Source organism: Aspergillus multicolor (assembly GCF_047715735.1).
Source record: "Aspergillus multicolor strain CBS 133.54 unplaced genomic scaffold BDW74scaffold_31, whole genome shotgun sequence".
NCBI lineage: Eukaryota > Fungi > Ascomycota > Eurotiomycetes > Eurotiales > Aspergillaceae > Aspergillus > Aspergillus multicolor.
The window spans coordinates 27,028-44,842 of record NW_027395982.1 but is presented as its reverse complement, the minus strand read 5'-3'; the positions used below and the strand labels follow the sequence as shown (position 1 = coordinate 44,842).

Here is a 17,815-nt window from a genome sequence, read left to right as displayed (position 1 = left end):
TCAACAAGGCAAAGTCGATGTGAGGGGTGCGGGCAGATGCAGAGAGGGGGAGCCAAAGTTGGCGAGTCAAGGCCGCAGAGAAGGCGTCCGGCAATTCGCTGCCGCAGACCATGTGATCCGCTCTTTCTTTGTCGGCCAATTCTTGCGCTCCTCCACAAGTCTCAGTCTGTTGCAGAATTTCCTCCCGAGCGCAACACTATCCCTTTTCCAGCTGGAAAGACTGCTAGTTAGAGCCATGACCTACGGTCATCGCCTCGATACGGAGTCGATGTTCTGGATCGCTCGGAGAGCTCAACCGACTTTGCTCTTGACAGCTCCATTTTTGATGCATTGGTGACAGATCACAGTTATCAGGCCATCAACAGCTCACGCCTTCGTCGCGGATGCTCGGAATTACAGTCAAAATCCGGCTCGAGCAGCAAGAGGGAACAGGTCCGATCAACAACGGGGCAACGGGCTCGAGTGCAGCTGTGACATCCGCATGGCTTTGCCCATGATCTATGCGCCCTGTCAGTTATACACGGTTCAGCAAGGGCCCGCCTTATGAGATGCTGGAGCCCGGATGGCAGCCGCCCCCCATCAAGGACGATGGGAGCGGCGTTGCAGGCTGCAGTCATCGGAATTTGGCAAGCGTCGAAAGGGGGCTGGTCGAGGACGTGCGATTGTCGAATTCCAAATTCGTTGATCTCAGACCACGGTCCATGAGTTCGACTATACGATAGCATAGCCCGCTTAGACTCGATTCTGGAATCCCATCGCTCGATAAGTCGATAGTTTCCTGGTTCACGACTGACTCAGCGCTGTCCAATTCTTCTGGCATCCACAGCACGGAAAATTGATCGAATCTTGCATATCCTCCGACCCCCCACAGTCTATTTGAACAAACGGCTGGGGAAAAGCAAATCTGACTTTTGGGCAATCTTGAATCAAGTCACTACTGCGAGAGAAGAATCTGGAAGCTGGATCCATGTTGCCAATCGCCCGGCTCTGTGTTACATTTCACGACGATGCTATTGTCCTACGGAGCATAGGGTGCTCCCTTTGTCATCCTCAAGTTGAACTGATACCTTGGTCCAGGGCCGTTTGACGATTGGATGATGAGATTCAAGACAGCGATCTCACATCTGTGCTCTCAGAACCTGGATACCAATCCACAGGCATCACATCAGTCAAGTGGTATTGTGCAGTGAATGCCCATTTGAATCACCTCTTACGCAGTATAAGAACTAGTATGAACGTAGATACTCGATACCATTGCGGAGTACGGCAGGAATTCGAAGTGGTCATAGTGTAAGGGATAACACATATCCTCAATTGCCCAAAATATTCCCCGATTTCTCGGTCAGACCATCATCACAAATTATGATGCATCATTCTCTGCCAGACTGCCCAAGAATGCTTTATTTACATTTGCGATTGCCCTTAGCAACCGTCACGTGTGGGGCTAGTCCGCATCAGGACGCGGGCAGACGTTCCCAGCCTCTCGAGTAATTCTGTTTACCATCGACAATCTACATACACAACAAGAGCAAACAACAAGCAACCGCGCCCGCCAATCCGGGGAACCTGCGACGGATGCAGCCGAACGCGTCAGGCCGCCCTACATGAACCACGACAATGGCCTCCCCGAATTCCCTCTCCACCGCCCATGCGACAGCTCTGCATCAACAACAGTATCGACAGATGTCCCGCGCTTCCGTCTCTCGTTCAGGGTCCAGGCGCACGTCTCCTGAAATCCACAACCCCGTTGCCCTCCGGAGCAGCGCTGCATTGATATCCAAGCAGTATTCGACCGGCGACAGCTCCGATGACGAAGTGCCGGAACCGAAATTCAGCGCGTCTGTTAAAGCGCTTCTCGACGAGGACGACGATGGGAATTCTTCGCCCCGCCTACGAAACAGGGGCCTAAACGAATATCGACTGAAGACGCGCGTGGGGTCGGCGTCATCCAGCAATGAAAGGCGCTCCCGAACCACCTCGCCGCTTGATCAATCGAATGGAAGCCCGGCTCCGCGAGTTGTCCGCTTGGAATCTGTGCTAGGAAGCGGCTCGAGGTCACGAAGAGAAGGATCGCGCCTTTCCACAAATGAGAATGCGGAGGTGGAAGCGGAGCCAAAACAATACTCGAAAGACTTCATCACACCGGGCCCTCGAACGCGCAGTGTTCGGATAAATGCGTCGCGTAGCCACACCCGATCTCCTGCGTCCGGCTCACCGTCCGACGGGCGATCCACCAGTCGAAGCCCTCTACACGAAGAATCAAGCGCCGATCGCGCTGAAGACGATGGAAGGTCTAGATATGATGAGTATGCCCCGAGCATTGGGGCATCTTCTGTGCTTCGTTCTCGCAACCCCGAAGACATTGGTATTCAGAGCTCCCTGCGAGTTAAAAGGGTCGGCAGGCTGACGGGAACATTTCTCAATGGCCCTGCAAGACGAGGTGTGCTGCGATGTCAAAGTGAAGAGAACCAGTCACCCAGCTATCTATCCGACTCCAAGGAAGCAGATGGCGCCGACAACAACGAATATCATTATAAAAGCAGCGCCCGCGCCTCACCTCCCAAAGTCTCATGGGCAGAACCCGAGCCACCACAAAAGAGTACGGACTACCGCCGCATCTCATCCGGTAACGGGCCATTCTCAGGATCCTCCTCGCCTAGAACATATGCGTCACACTCCAAATCAACCCCAGGATCATCATCCGACGCATCCTCAAAACCCTCAAGCTCGAACGAGCCTATCTTCAAAGTACCTCCTCCCCCGACATTACCATCCGCGCGTGACCAAGAGAATGAACCTCCACCAACCTTTAAGCGAGCCAAACCACAGGGATTCAATTTTCTGGACAAGCCAGAGAAGCTTTCGGTGGTTTATGGCGATGAGAAGAAGGATCAGGATCTTCCAGCAGGTACTACGTCAAGGAAAATTCTGTCCAACCGAAGCAACAATACACCTCACAGGCCGGCGCCGCCTCCTCCGAAGATGTCCGTACTAGAAACTGCTACGGCCACCGGGGGCGCAGCCACCGCTTCCCAGTCGCGCAAGAAACGTAGCCAGGTCTCAATCAACCACAAGCCATTCACCCGCTTGGATTGCATTGGCCGTGGTGGTAGCTCACGAGTCTACCGAGTGATGGCGGAAAACTATAAGATCTTTGCTTTGAAACGAGTAAACCTGGAAGATGTTGATCCGACCACTTTGGCTGGCTACAAGGGAGAAATCGACCTACTCAAGAAGCTTGAAAATGTCGATCGTGTCGTACGCCTGTTTGACTGGGAGTTGAATTCTGATAAGCACACTCTCAGCGTGCTCATGGAGATTGGAGAGTCGGATCTGGAGAAGGTTCTGACGTATAAGCTGAACGCCGAGGATGCCACCTTGGACATCAACTTTACGCGATTTTACTGGAAGGAGATGTTGGAATGTGTCCAGGCCGTTCACGAGCACAACATTGTCCATTCCGACTTGAAACCCGCCAACTTCCTTCTTGTTCAAGGAAGGCTAAAACTGATCGATTTCGGAATCGCCAACGCCATTCAAGACCACACTGTCAACGTACACCGTGAGCAGCAGGTTGGAACGCCGAACTACATGTCCCCTGAGGCATTGGTGGACTCGAACGCTTCTCTCGGATTACCAGCAAGTGTTGGTAAAGTGATGAAGCTCGGCAAGCCCAGTGATGTTTGGAGTTTGGGTTGTATCCTGTACAAGATGGTCTACGGGCATCCGCCATTTGCCAAGATTGCCAAATACTACGAGCGCATCATGGCAATTCCGAATCCCAAAGTGAAGATCGACTTCCCTGCTTTTGGAGTTGGCGGCATCCAGGTGCCACCAGGACTCATCCGCACTCTCAAAGGGTGTCTGCAACGTGATCAGACTCTGCGACCACCCATCAGCGACCTCTTGGGTCAACGAGACCCATTCCTATACCCCGACGCGCAGCTTGAAGGCGCCGTCCCCATTACTCAGGACGTCCTAGGCAGAATTCTTGTCAACGTCGTCAACCACTGCCGGGTTCGCGGCGTGCCCAACGACGAAGAACTGGCAGCCTGGCCAGCTGGCTTTTTTGCAAAGATCAAAGCAGCTTTGGAAGAAAATCCATAACCCACTGGACTAGCAATCTCCTTTGTTAGTTTTGGCTTGGTGTTTTGACCACCCTGATGACTTGATTACCTTATGACCAACTTGACTTGACTCGACTGGATTGATTTCTATTGTACAACATTTGGCTTGTTGTTGATCTTTTCGGCTTCTTCTTTTTGACTACCCTTTTGTTTTTGTCTTGAATAGGCTGCCTTGGTGTTTGGGTGTTGTCTTTGCATACATACAGCGCGGATGCTGTCAGCGTGGAATTTGTATATTGGGTACTTAATGATTTTCTTACCTTCGTGTACATATTTATATGGGCTTGTTGAAGCCGCAATTGAACTCTTCCAACTATATCCTCAATGTTCTCAATTATCACTGTACTTCCGGTATTGTCGAGTAGGTTAATCCCGTTACCCGGTGCAAATATATATATAACTTGGACTACGAAGATTGTATAGAGAAATACAGCTCACGAGCATCCAATGATAAAAATCAGCAGCATAGTCTTGATACTGTCACAGGGTAGCGGCATTAAACGAATTGAAAGATCCCATTTAGATATAAATACAGTACGATGCACAAGTCTTCAAGATTCCATATCTGTACACATCGTCCTCAACCGGTATCGCCTCCAATGCTCATGCCTATGCCTTATCCTCCTCAACAATAACCTCCCCCTCCCTCTGCAGCTCCTCCACAGACTTAATCTTCACCTCCATAACCCGCAGCAACGTATACCGATGCTTACTCGTGATGCGCTGCACGTGCCTCCTCCGCCTCTTCGTCTTCTCCTTCACACGCAGCGGCTCCGAATCAACACCCATAACCCGAACACGGCACTCGAAGAGTCTCTCATCGACATATGGCGCCCCCCTGAGCGTGAAGTCGCGGGATCCCAGCACAGACGCGCGGTTGAAGCGGAGCACGTCGCCCGGCTGCACGCCGTGCATCAGGAAGGGGAGGCGCAGGTGGTCGCCTTCTGTTACCAGGTAGGGGCGGTCGTGCAGGTGCGCGGTGATGTAGTGCGGCTTTTGGTGGGCGAGGAGGGGGAGCGTCTCGACTAGGGACTTTGGCACCGTCAGTGGTGCGGTGAAGGTTGGGGCGATGGGTTGTTTGGATAGGGGGACATCGGCGCGGGTCGTTGGGACTTTGTTTGGGATTGGCGTGGGTTGGGGGGCTGGTGTGGAGGATTGGGCTCGCGGTGAGGCGCTGAGTGGTTCTTCGGAGGGTGTTGCGGTCGTTGTGGTTGTTGCGGTTGCTTGGTGCAGGCACGCTCGGAAGGTGGTGCTTGTGAAGGTCGGGCGAGCGGCTTGCTCGAGAGGCAGGGCGAAGGCCCTTGCGAGTGCAGAGCGGGAGAACATTTTGGGTGAAAGGTGCTCTGCCTCCAATGGAGTGTATGTGGTTTGAGGGGGCTGGAATGGACGGTTCCTGGCCTGGAGCTGCGGCCGACGAGAAATTCAGATGGAGTCGAGATAACAGGTCACGTGCGCGATTATCGCTCGAAACTTTTTTGATTTCCGCCGCCAGACTACACCCACCTCCATCAATCTATCAACCACGTATAATCTGTCATCATGGTATGTTTTTATCTGCTAACTGCGGTTACTATATTGATAATGCGTGCTAACTGATTCCAAAATAGCCCCAGAACGAGTTCGTCCACTCCCAGCTACAAACCCGTCTATCCATCCCACCTAACAGCCCACAAGGTATATCGAGCGCTGGACCAAGCAGCACGGTAAGCGCTTGGACCACGATGAGCGAGTTCGCAAGCGCGAAGCCCGTCAGGCCCACCAGCAATCCAAGGATGCCCAGAACCTCCGCGGTCTGCGAGCCAAACTGTACCAGCAGAAGCGCCATGCCGAGAAGATCCAGATGAGGAAGCGCATCAAGGCGCAGGAAGAGAAGAACGTCAAGTCCTCTGCGCCTTCCGAGCCCTCCAAGACACCCTTGCCCCAGTACCTGCTCGACCGTTCCGAAGCTACGAATGCGAAGGCTTTGTCTAGCGCTATCAAGGACAAGCGTGCGGAGAAGGCGGCTAAGTTTGCTGTGCCTCTTCCTAAGGTCAAGGGTATCAGTGAGGAGGAGATGTTCAAGGTTGTCAACACCGGAAAGAAAACGCATAAGAAGTCGTGGAAGCGCATGATCACGAAGCCGACGTTTGTTGGAAACGACTTTACCCGACGACCTGTGAAATATGAGCGCTTTATCCGGTGGGTTTTGGCTTGATTATCTGGGTTGAAGAAGTTCTAATTCGCTTTAGTCCTATGGGTCTGCGATACAAGAAGGCCAACGTTACACAGTGTGTTGTTTTCTCTTGGTGGTGTCTGGACTTGGCTAACATTCTATCTCCAGCCCCGAAATGGCCGTCACCGTCCAGCTCCCCATCCTCTCTGTCAAGAAGAACCCCCAGAACCCTCTCTACACTCAGCTCGGTGTTCTCACCAAGGGTACGGTCATCGAAGTCAACGTCTCCGAACTCGGTATCGTCACCGCGGGTGGAAAGGTTGCCTGGGGTAAATACGCCCAGGTTACGAACACGCCTGAGAACGATGGCTGTGTGAATGCGTATGTCATTGTCCCCCGATTTTGTTCATGGGGTTATGTGCTAACTACTATGCTAGTGTCCTCCTCGTTTAATCATCCTGACGCCGAAGAAAGACCTCTTGATACCATTTATGTCCTAGACTTCTGTTTCTCTATACTTTTCATGTTCACGGACGGCGTTTTTTTGGCGTGCCATACTGTCTCAGTCATGTTTCTCAGAAAAGCATATCAAATGATATTTCCCTTCAGAGGATGCATACTCGACCTCTTTCGTTGGGCATCGTACCAGAACATCTGGCACATTCCCAATTAGTTGTGCGTTGAAGGGGTTAGTCTATAAGGTCATGGCCCTCCCAGTCCCAGGTCAGGACGTACCTACTACATGTAGATGATTGGGAATATGAGCTCCCGGTCTCCACCAAGAAGCCTAGCTATTATTCTTCGTATGACAACTTGAGTTCAAACCTCTGTGAGATTCGGTCCAGGGTGTTTGCACTATAGGACGTCAATCGGACTATTGCTTGATTTATTGGGGTATTTTCGTTTGGGTTCGGTTCGCGCCCAGGCCTCATTAGGGGGCTGCCGTTTGTGGGCACTTGTGTCACAATGCATGTATATTCTTGGCTTCGGTGTCAGCTGTGTTGCTAGTAGCCATTTCTGTTGCCGCGAGTGCGGTGAGAGGCGAATATGAGTATATGTCCGGGCATACCAGAGATGTAAATTGGCGGAAGCGAATATATATTCTGCGGGAGCGGATCCAAGTTACTACAACGACTACGCATTTGCATGGCCCAAGACCGAAGTGTGATGGGTAACAGGAGCCTGGCAGGATTGTACCAGCACGAAACACAATAAAGCCCAAGGTTGAGATAGAGCTATGGTAAATTGCTATAGAAGGACCATGGAGTGGCAAATAATGGTGTTCTCCTTTGCTTGTACTGCTTTTCTAAATTTGTTTGATGAGCTGTCAGTATTAGCAAACATACATTAACCAGCTTCAGTGGTCCAACGGTAGGATCTTCGCCTTCCAAGCGAATGGCCCGGGTTCGACTCCCGGCTGATGCATCTTTCTTTTGCTTTTTACATTTTTGCTTGATGGAGACCAGTGCGTGGAGATTTGACGATGTGGAGGCCTACGGAGCGATATCGGATTAGAACCGAGGCTCCGGGGCGGGGCGCGGATGGGCTCCAACATATATCCTGGTGGTCGTCCTGCTGTAGAACCGAGGGCTGCGAAAATGCCGGTAGGTAGATTGAAGACGAAGACGTATCTAATAATGTCTTGTCGGCAGACTCGGATTGATCTTGAAATGGATGGTAATATATAGACACCGGTATGAACAAAGTATATAACGGGCTAATTGCAACATAGACAAAGATAATATGTACAGCAGAAGCCTCTACCATCATCAAGACATAAGCTAATCGACATCTTCACCATCCGACCTCGCCAGATGGTCTGTTCGTACAATGTAATCGTCATCATCGTCACCGTTAATCGTAGTTTGGGCCCCAGGACTCACCAAGGGACCATCAACGGAGGAGTCAGAGTCGGCATTGCCATTCGCAACGGCGGATCTGCTCTTCCAAGGGGTAGCTTTACCCTTGCCCTTATTGCTGCTGACGGACTGGCCACTGGCACTGCGCATGCTGGCATAAGCCGTCTGTTTACCCTTCCCCTTGCCGGACTCTTCGTCCCCCCTTCCATTCATGACGGGACCGCCGTTGTAGTCGTTGATATCATGGCCGAGCTTGAGTGCCTCGATCGCCTCGCCGATGGTGTTTGGTGTTGGCGCCGACTCCTGCTTTTGCTTGTCTTTGTCGGTGGACTCGAACATTTGGCGGATGCGTTCGAAGTGCTCTAATTCTTTGGCGCTGGAAGGTATTAGCACAGACAATTGAACGGGAGTTAAGTGGAACATACCTAACACTAGGAACGAGCTCGCCCTGCGCCGCGTCGAAGTCCTCCTCGGTGACCATCACGGCAACGTCATCAGGAGTAGAAAGGTGGTCGAAGAAGTAGGCAGTGCTGACAGGGCCGCCAGGCAGCTGCTTGATCTTTTCGTCGACTGCTGTAGCCTTGCGTGTGATTGCCTTGAGCATGGCATCGGAGCATAGGGCATAGAGGTCGGCTCCGGTGTAGGTAAGAGGCAGGCGCTCGGAGACTCGGGATAGCGAGAGATCCGGGGCGAGAGCGAACTTTCTCGTCAGAGCTTCTAAGATGGTGGCTTGTTTCTCATGTGTGTCAGAAACACCGAGGTAAAGCATCTTGTCAAAACGACCAGGACGGAGAAGAGCAGTGTCCAAGAGGTCAGGTCGGTTGGTGGCACCGATTACGAAAACACCACCGCTGTTTTCCTCCCCCCCGTTCATACCGTCGAGCTCAGCAAGAAGCTGACTGACAATTCGGTCCATGACACCGCCGCTGTCGCCTTGGTTACCTCGTTTGGGAGCAACGGAGTCGAGTTCATCAAAGAAGACGACACAGGGTCGCGCATCGCGTGCTCGCTGGAAGACGCGACGCACGTTCGCCTCGGACTCACCAATGTACATGTTGAGCAGTTCAGGTCCTTTGACAGAGAAGAAGTTCAGGGAGAATTCGGTAGCAATGGCCTTGGCGAGGAGCGTCTTTCCGGTACCAGGAGGACCATAGAACAAGATACCGCTTCGCTTCTTCATGCCCTTGGCAAAGAGTTCTGGCCGTTCCAGAGGCAGCTGGATGGTCTCGACCAAAGCATCCTTGACATTTGTCAAACCACCAACATCATCCCAGCTGACATTAGGAATCTTAGGAGCGCCAATGGAGTCGGCAAAGTTCTTCCTTGCCGCATCCACAGCGGTATCAAAGTCCGCCTTGGTAACTCCTCGCACGGCCTCGCCTCCAGCAAGGAGGACGTCGCGTACGGTGATTCTGGTGGTGGAAAACTGTTTGTTTGCGATTTCAGCCAGCTTCTCCAGCCGACTTGACCGCGCAACCGAGGCGCGCTCGACGACGTCCACTAGATCTCCAGCAACAAGAGCAGCTGTTTTGAGAGCGACCGTGCCAAGATCAACATCAGGTGCTAGTTTGATGCTACGCTCGGAGACAGCATTTCGTAGTATTCCCTCTCGCTCCTTTTCTTCAGGAGCTGTGATTTCGAATTCGTGCGTAAACATGCTCCGGATGCCTTCAGGGATCTGCTCAACATCTGTGGTCGTGGCGATAATAACCCTAGCATCCGCCAGAATCTCGGTCATAGCCGAGACAATTCGGTCTGCAGTCAGGACCTCGATGTGCTTGATCAGAAGGGCAGTGCAGTCAGCGCCGCAGTGGAAGGCGCGCTCCGCCCTTGCCTTCAGATAGGCCTCGGTTTTCACATCGCCGCCGTTTGCACCACCTTCGGTAAGGATGTCGTAGGCATCAATTGAGAAGGTATGTAGACCAATATCTGCACACGCCCGAGTCGCCAAGGTAGCTTTTCCGATGTGTCTTTGCTGCGATCTTAGGAGAATGACCACCGGCTTCATCCCCAGCTGAATCGCACGAGAGCTTGTGGCCACGGACATGAGGTCTCGGACACGCTGCTGAACTGGAGAAATGAACGGCTGTGGCAGCTCAGTCACAACACCGTGTATCGTTTGCGCGTCAACCACGGGCTTTGGTACAGACTTGGTTCCAAGCCAGTATTCCCAGCCGTTGTTAAGTGTGTTAGGAATGCGACTGACGTCGCTGCCAGCCTGAACCATCCGCGTAGTTGCCGAATCTATAACAGCAACGCCTCCCCAGTCGAACTCGCCAAGGTCATCCTGATCGTCGGGCAGGCTTGGAATGACCTGACCAACTCGGAACCAAGCAACACCGATCTTCTTCGGCCCAGCTCTAGCTGAGTCGGGCCCGGGGCCCAACTTGGTCGTAATGTCATCATCTTGTCCTTCGGCGCTAGTTCCTGCGAAAACAGCCCTACCAAGGGTTTCATCGATGCTTATGCCAAGCAGGTCGCCACTTTTCAAAAGCCGCCGCTTCGTCTCAAAGTATTGCTTCAGTCCGGCAAACAGGGCTGGCTGCAGCACTCGGTCCATCGAAAGCGGGGTGCTAACCTTGAGCAAGGTCACCTCCTTCGCTACAGGAGGGCTGCGAGTGGCAGTCTTCATCTGATGCAAGACGCCAGATCTGGGCGCGCCAATGCCGCCAAGTTTCATCGGAGAAATGCGGAGGTATTTCGGATTCTCCATATTGTTCAGAAGAATGGGTGGCACAAAGACCGAAGGTGTCATGCGCACACCGGGGCGTTGAGAGATGCTTAAGCGCCTATCTCCAGACTGTTTAATCGAGTAGCGAGGTTTAGCGGACGGCAGCCCAGGAAGGCCGTAAATCTTGACTGCGCGCCAGTCTCCATCTTCGTACTGTTCATTAAAGCTGCCGAGCTTGATGGAAGAGAAGATATTGGCCTGGGGCTCCTCCGAAGCTTCAATCCGGACCCAGTCTCCCGAGAAACAGCCAATCTTGGCCAATGTGCTGATGTCTACAAAGATAACAGCCTCCACATCGTCATCATCCCTAGGCTTGGGATAGAGAAGTTCATTCGGGACGCTACGCAGCAAGCCCTCCGCCTTGAAAACCTTGCCGCTACCCTGCCGACCAGGACGTAGTGTGGACGACGTGAGGTTCGACACTATCGACCCAGGAGTGTGAACTCCATCCATGCGTCGACCGCGGGGCGTAGCCGAAGTAATCGCAGACATTACACCCGAGGCCGGCTGCGGTAATTCAGGTGCACTGAGCGAAATCATGTCATCCAGCGAGTCGTCCGATGTATCGCTCATATTCCCGCCGGACCCCTCCGTTTCTGACTCTTCCGCATTGGATGTTGTTTCCATCTCAGTACTGTCATCAACAGGCTTGTCCTCTGCAGCGGAATAAAACTGCTCGTTAGAAGTGTCGTCCACCTCGTCTTCGGCAACTTGCTTGAGCACGCTAGATGCCGACCGCAAGCTTCGCTGGGGGCGGTTGCCGTGGGGCCGTGCCTGAATCAGTACAACCTTGGTGGTAGGAAGCAGAAGACCTTGCGAGACCGGCTCGCAGAACGAAATAAGAGCTGGCGGCGCTGGGGCGTAGGTAATCGGATGAGGTGGCAGAGGAAGCGGCAGTGAATCGCCAGTATGAACTACCCGCTGCGTCGAGAATGCCTCGCGCACCGCGGCCGTAAGCCTCCCTTCTACCTCCGCCGCAGCTCTCTTTGAGTATTTCTTGGGCTCCGCTCCTTTTCCCTTTGCCCAAAGCCCATTAGGACCGTTGGCATCGGAAGTGAATCCGCCACCGAATCTGCTTTGTACATCGTCGTGATTGCGCAGAAGATCCCGCTCCACCGTCACGTATATTGTATCGAGCGGCAAAGGAACCACATCAAGGACTCGGATCTCGATCAAACGTAACGTCTGCGGGGATTGCCTGGTAGGATCTAGCTTGCCCAAAGCACGAACAAATGGCTGCAAGGAGTCGGCGGAGTCGGGGAATATTATTGTTGAATGCGGGAGCGGCGACTCATTCGAGCGACCACCGGACTGCGGACGAACAGGAACAACGGTCCACGTCAAGGCTTCGACAGAGCTCGGACCGGGTAAGTATGGAGAGATTGCGATATAACGTATGTCGGAGTCGTCTTGGAAATCATCTAGATCATGAGGAGATCAGAACAAGCAGCTCAGGCGCTTCCTCGCAGTTCGCACTCACCGGTCGGATCTGACGGTTGAAAGAGGTCGTTGGCCAGGTCATCCGAGACGACACCAACGCTCCCTCGCAAATGATGGTCTAGCGAGAGACGCGCAGATATAGGCGCTTTATTACGCAGTCGCTTCCGAGCGACATTCCTTCTCCGGCGTTTAGGCTGAGCGGAGCTGAAGTCGTGGCGGTCGATGTCCATGATGGGAGCGGAGTCGGAGGGGCGCGCGGAGCCGGCGAGAGACAGGGACAGAAGTAGGGGCGTAAATCAGCAGTACATTGGCTTAGCAAGTACACATCAGTCCTCGACGAACGGCAATTGAGAGGACAGGTACAGTCTGAAGGACGGGTTGGAAGCTGGAGACGATCGAAAGATGGAGAAAGTCCGGGGAGACGCTCACAACTCTCGGCACCGCCCGCTCCGTCTGTTCTGCCTTTCCGAGCCGAGGTCCATCTCTTCCTCGCTCCAGCTTCGGAAGTCTCTTTATCACGGCATTGTTCGAGGTATCTTTTCTACACATTATCCAAGAGACATGGGAGAAACGTCTGTCGGCCTCTTTAGGGAGTCATCGAACCCTAGCTGATGCAATTATGCGCTCAAAAGTCAAAGCCACGCAGCTAACACGGCCATAGAGGCGAATAGAGACGCGCACTCGCATGATCAGCAGATCACGGTCTCGAAAAAAACTAAATATGTGGTTGCAGAATACTCATCCCGATGGATGGTGATGGTACTGGATCCCCGCATCGGCAGCTGCACGGCCATCACATCACCCGCACCAATGGATCGCTGCCTCGTCTGGAGGATCCGTTATCGGCGACCGTGCCCAGGTGGCTTCAACGACAGACCAAGCTAGTAGCTCAGCTTGACGAAATTCTGTTCCAACTGGCGAAGGTTAAACGAGGCACGAAGGAACACAGATAGGGAACTCGTGGCATTGCGAACTGGACGCCCGTTGGCCGTCTACAGCGTCCGTCTGCTGTGCTACGATCTGTATGAGATGCATACGAGCAAACCTTCCGCAGCAGCTGAAAGTTGGGTTTCGATTCTTGTCACACCTGCGCAGATACAATTCATGATTGTCAAACTCTCCTATCAGCTGGATGAGGCTGGCTGACTTGCATCGACGGCCGAGCTAGCTCCTTCATTTGCAACGATCAACAATGGTACTGATGAGCAACGGACAATGCAACGAAGTTGAGAACTTTATTTTCTGCAGAGATCGAACTATATCGGCGTGTAGAAACTCCGGCTGCCCAACCGTGGGGTTCCCTGGATGCGGATTGTAGGACGGATGGATCTGATCTGAAGCTCATGCAAAAGTAATTATACCACGCTGTCCACCACCAGCAGGATCAGGATCAGGAGTAAATACCATTTGACCAAGCTCGCCTCGCTAAACTCACAATGGGTGGCTCGTTCTCCTGCAGGCATCCTGTCATGGGACCGCGGTCGAGCACAGAGAACTGAGACTGATGGTACTTTAGAGTACCGGATGTCAAGCATTTAAGGGTCGTTCTATCCTCCTCGCCAGAGCAATTTCTACCGCAAATACCTTTTCTTTTCGTACACAGAAAACCACCTTCTATCTTGCCAACTCCCGTCATGGATCGCTTCAAGGAAAGCAAACAAGTCGGCCGCAGACTACTTGTCAATTACATTGACGCAATAGCTGTTGAGAATCCTGACAAAATTGCCTTCACCCAGATTATATCATTCAATCCACCGGTTCAGTTCGAGGTCACCTACCAGGTCCTGTCGAACATCATAAACCGGCAAGCCTGGCAGTTGACTGAGAGTCTGCATGGAAAAGCCAGAGACACCACCATCGCGTATTACCATCTTTGTCCACAATCGTGCTAGGCTGCTGACCAGCCTCCAGCTATATAGGCCCCAGCGACGCCAGGCATTTAATCTTGTCTCTTGCGGCAGTGAAGGCCGGATCTAAGGTAGGCAACAATCCTTATTGAAACTCCAAAGCTTACACTAAGAACAATAGCTTCTGGTGTTATCCCCTCGAAACAGTGTCCCAATCCATGAGCATCTTATCAAGGAGACCCAAAGTTCTGGCATTCTATATGACTCCTCGTTTTCAACGACTGTCACAGAGTTGACTGCTTTGAGACAGATAACTGCGGTCCGAGCACCGGAGCTTGTAGATCTTCTATCAGACACAATTATCCCCAATGTATATCCCTACTGGGATACCTTTCAGGATGCATCCGATAAGCCACTTGTGGTGTGTACAACCTTGCATGAGCGAATGACAATATCTAACCTCGGTAGCTTTTCCACACCAGCGGATCTACAGGAATGCCCAAGCCAGTCACTTTTGTTCATGCTGCTATGGCTGCTACCGACAACCTACGGGACCAGTATTCGAAGATAACGCACCGCGTGAGTGCTCAGAGAGTTATTGAGGCTGCGCAAGGCTTCTACAATGGGTGCCCACTTTTTCACCTTGCTGGCTACGTCGTGGGGTTCTTCGCGCTTTTCAGCGGCTGCGTCGTGGTCATTCCACCTCCGAACCAGCCCTCTAGTCCTCAGATGTTCAAGGAAGTCATGCATGCCGCCTGTGTCGAGGGCGCGTTGCTACCGCCACTTGTACTTGACCAGATTGCTCAAGACCCAGCCATGGTTGAGGAAGCCGCTAAGCTCAAGTATATCACATTTGGAGGCGGTACGTGTTTATGAAATAGAGTACCATCGTCATATGGTGTTAATAGATCATAGGCTCTTTGAGCCGAGCAGCTGGAGACTTGCTCGCGAAGAAGACTCACATGCTCAACGTCCTCGGTAGTAGCGAGTGTGGTAATTTCGGCGTGTTCATGACCGAACCGGAACACTGGGACTGGTTTCATTTCGCTGAAGAGGAAATGGGCATCGAGTGGGAGCCCGTCGGCAAAAGTAACGACAAGTCCGAGCTCTTCGAGTTGGTCCTCCGCCGCCGCGACCTTCCCCAGAGACAGGCGGTTTTTGCAAACTTCCCAGATCTGGACGAGTGGCACACAAAGGACATCTTTTTACGCCACCCAACGATTCCGTACTACTACAAGTACCAAAGCAGGAAGGACGACGTGATTGTGTTCTCTACTGGCGAAAAGACCAACCCAATCGATGTTGAAGCAGCAATCACTTCTCTTCCCGGGGTGGAAGCCAGTTTAGTGGTTGGACATAAGCGGCCGTATCCAATCCTATTGGTTGAGCTTGCAGCTTCCGCGACTGTAGACGATATCCTGCCTGACATACACAAAGCATTGGAGGAGCTTAACAAGCTGAGCATGAAATATGCCCAGATCCATCGCGGTGACATCCTCATTGTCCCATCTGAGAAACCTTTTGTCCGAACCCCCAAAGGGACAATCAATCGCAGCCAGACCAACAAGCTATTTGCAGAAGAGATTGATACCCAGTATAATTCGGCCACGGATATCCCGGATCAAGCACTCCAAGCGAAGCTGGACCCGTCTACCGATGAAACCCTTGCAAAGTCCATTGCAGACATGGTTGGTGACCTCACAGGAGTCAAAGACCTCGGTATCAAGGGTGACTTCTTCGCGAGTGGTTTGGACTCGCGTCAGGTGCAGATACTTGCAGCAGCACTGACCCGGTCCCTACCGGAGCAGAACGATATACTGTTTATCCGGAATGCAGTGTACATGAACCCAACCGCCAGTGGGCTTGTGGACCATATTCGCCGCAACGCCGCGGAAGATGTATCGGCAACACTTGATGCGCTATTCGACAAGTATGATGCTCTGCCGCTGCTATGATCCATTTAACTAACAGCGACAGGTACTCATCACTGCTGCCTCAGCCAGCAAAAGCCACGCCGTCAAGAACCGAAAAGAATGCGCACCACATCCTGCTGACAGGAAACACTGGCTTCGTCGGTGGCTTCATCCTTCAGTGCCTCCTACAACGCTCGGACGTTACCGAGATTACCTGCATAAATCGCAGACTTCCTGACTCGGAGCCGGCATCAAACCCAGGGATAGTAGTCAATCACTTCAAAGGCGACCTCTCCCAGCCCTTCCTCGGCCTTCATGAAGACGCCTATGCACACCTCGCCTCGTCCGTCACAGAAGTAATTCACTGCCAATGGCCAGTCACCTTCAACCTTCCTCTTGCGCTTTTCGAGCCGCAAATTGCAGGCATCGCAAACCTAGTCCAGATGGCATACGACTCGCCGCAAGACGCACGGATTATTTTCCTCTCCTCTATCGCCACCATCCAGGGCTGGGATCAGGGTACGCCTGTTCCCGAAGCGCCGCTCGATTCATTGCAATACGCCCAGGGCGGATATGGACAGAGCAAGATGCTTGCCAGCAAGTTGCTGGGCCAGGCGGCTATTATCAGTGGTGTTCCCTCTGCAGTCTGCCGTGTCGGCCAAGTTGGCGGACCCATTAACGGCGATGGTAAATGGCCCGAACGAGATTGGTTCCCAACGCTCCTGCGCGCGTCTGATATCATGGGTGTCCTTCCCAAGTCCCTGGGACATTTCGATGACGTAGACTGGCTTCCAGTTGATACCCTGTCCGAGGCACTTGTCTCGCTAGCGCTCGATTTAGATGATCTGAAAACCGCGACGACAGGACCTAAGATCGACGGAGGAGCAGCATACTACCACTTTACGAACCCCTCCGTCTCTCCTTACCCAGATCTCGTCCCGGCAATTGCACGCCGTCTCGGAAAGTCCAACTCGGACCTCGAACTCGTCGACACTCTGCTCGAGTGGACCGAACGCCTTGCTTCATGGACCCTAGCGGGAAACGACACTGACGCCGAGAAATCTAAGGTGGTGGAGTCATCCATGGCTGCTGCAACGGCCCTGCTTGAGTTCTACCAGGGCCTGGCGAGTAACCTGGACCAACCGAACGTGATGCTCGATACAGCATTGACGGCAGAGAGGATTCCTTCCTTGAAGAGCGCGGGTGCGGTGAGTGAGGCTTGGATCGAGCTTTGGTTAGATCAGTGGGGGTTTGGGAAGTAGGGGGCTGGCCTAGAGGTGGAAGAAGTTTTCGGAAAGAGAATGATATAGCTGGGTAGTCTAGCGATCAGATATGGAACCCTTTAATATGATCTTGAGCAAGTGACTATACTACTGGCGGCCGAGCGACGAGGCTGACACCGTACGACCAGTTTGATACTCAGCGTAACCCCATTCTTCCGTAAAGCTCGTCCTAAAAATGGGTCTGCTACTGAATCTCTGTCATTCTAGGTCCATGCCTACGCAGTGCAGAACTGTCGGCTCTAACAAATTTCATTGTTCCTTGGAATATTGCCACGCACCGGAGGTTGATTTGAACTGTACCTACCTAATTTTGGTGGTTGTAGTGCACAACCAGTGGTAATATAACATTCGACCCCGTATACTGGCATGTAATAAGCATTATCTAGCAACGTCCTTCGGCCCCGTGACGCCGCCGAGCCCCCGCGCGGTTCAAGAGGGAAAGTGTACTCTTGATTGGCGCCAA

The 17,815-nt window shown here is 52.7% G+C and overlaps 5 protein-coding genes and 1 non-coding gene across 6 annotated transcripts; 4 read left to right on the top strand and 2 right to left on the bottom strand.

The window, feature by feature from the left end:
• The first annotated feature begins 1,495 nt into the window (after window positions 1–1,495).
• On the top strand, window positions 1,496–4,478 carry BDW74DRAFT_187746 (serine/threonine/tyrosine protein kinase MPS1). Its single transcript, XM_073731564.1, has one exon. It carries the CDS (start codon window positions 1,618–1,620, stop codon window positions 4,105–4,107), a length of 2,490 nt encoding a protein of 829 aa, XP_073579997.1. The 5' UTR covers window positions 1,496–1,617; the 3' UTR covers window positions 4,108–4,478.
• An 18-nt stretch (window positions 4,479–4,496) lies between these two features.
• BDW74DRAFT_160114 (mitochondrial 54S ribosomal protein bL21m) lies at window positions 4,497–5,536 on the bottom strand. Its single transcript, XM_073725561.1, has one exon. The coding sequence runs from the start codon at window positions 5,451–5,453 to the stop codon at window positions 4,737–4,739; it is 717 nt and encodes a 238-aa protein (XP_073579996.1). The 5' UTR covers window positions 5,454–5,536; the 3' UTR covers window positions 4,497–4,736.
• Window positions 5,537–5,629: 93 nt separating this feature from the next.
• BDW74DRAFT_160113 (rRNA-processing protein NSA2) lies at window positions 5,630–7,050 on the top strand. The gene is made up of 6 exons (XM_073725560.1): window positions 5,630–5,669; window positions 5,735–5,745; window positions 5,802–6,305; window positions 6,356–6,394; window positions 6,448–6,660; window positions 6,717–7,050. Exons 1-6 carry the CDS (start codon window positions 5,667–5,669, stop codon window positions 6,730–6,732), a joined length of 786 nt encoding a protein of 261 aa, XP_073579995.1. The 5' UTR covers window positions 5,630–5,666; the 3' UTR covers window positions 6,733–7,050.
• Window positions 7,051–7,633: 583 nt separating this feature from the next.
• On the top strand, window positions 7,634–7,704 carry BDW74DRAFT_t175. Its single transcript has one exon. It is a non-coding gene; the product is annotated as a tRNA-Gly (tRNA).
• Window positions 7,705–7,965: 261 nt separating this feature from the next.
• pex6 (AAA family ATPase peroxin 6) lies at window positions 7,966–12,678 on the bottom strand. The gene is made up of 3 exons (XM_073731563.1): window positions 12,350–12,678; window positions 8,564–12,290; window positions 7,966–8,514 (listed from the first exon to the last, which is right to left on the bottom strand). Exons 1-3 carry the CDS (start codon window positions 12,537–12,539, stop codon window positions 8,061–8,063), a joined length of 4,371 nt encoding a protein of 1,456 aa, XP_073579994.1. The 5' UTR covers window positions 12,540–12,678; the 3' UTR covers window positions 7,966–8,060.
• Window positions 12,679–13,943: 1,265 nt separating this feature from the next.
• On the top strand, window positions 13,944–17,353 carry BDW74DRAFT_187738 (uncharacterized protein; the record flags this gene model as incomplete). The annotated part of the gene is made up of 6 exons (XM_073731562.1): window positions 13,944–14,122; window positions 14,221–14,269; window positions 14,338–14,577; window positions 14,625–15,018; window positions 15,072–16,086; window positions 16,134–17,353. 6 exons carry the CDS (start codon window positions 13,944–13,946, stop codon window positions 17,329–17,331), a joined length of 3,075 nt encoding a protein of 1,024 aa, XP_073579993.1. The 3' UTR covers window positions 17,332–17,353.
• Window positions 17,354–17,815: the final 462 nt, after the last annotated feature.

Excerpts from the sequence above, each read along its gene's own strand:
- pex6 (XM_073731563.1), bottom strand. The coding sequence starts at position 12,539 with ATGGACATCGACCGCCACGACTTCAGCTCCGCTCAGCCTAAACGCCGG. Across the intron at positions 12,291-12,349 it reads TCAACCGTCAGATCCGACCG|ATGATTTCCAAGACGACTCC; the intron begins GTGAGTGCGAAC and ends CTCATGATCTAG. Across the intron at positions 8,515-8,563 it reads GAGCTCGTTCCTAGTGTTAG|CGCCAAAGAATTAGAGCACT; the intron begins GTATGTTCCACT and ends AATACCTTCCAG.
- BDW74DRAFT_160113 (XM_073725560.1), top strand. Across the intron at positions 6,306-6,355 it reads AAATATGAGCGCTTTATCCG|TCCTATGGGTCTGCGATACA; the intron begins GTGGGTTTTGGC and ends AATTCGCTTTAG. Across the intron at positions 6,395-6,447 it reads AAGAAGGCCAACGTTACACA|CCCCGAAATGGCCGTCACCG; the intron begins GTGTGTTGTTTT and ends TTCTATCTCCAG.
- BDW74DRAFT_160114 (XM_073725561.1), bottom strand. The coding sequence starts at position 5,453 with ATGTTCTCCCGCTCTGCACTCGCAAGGGCCTTCGCCCTGCCTCTCGAG.
- BDW74DRAFT_187746 (XM_073731564.1), top strand. The coding sequence starts at position 1,618 with ATGGCCTCCCCGAATTCCCTCTCCACCGCCCATGCGACAGCTCTGCAT.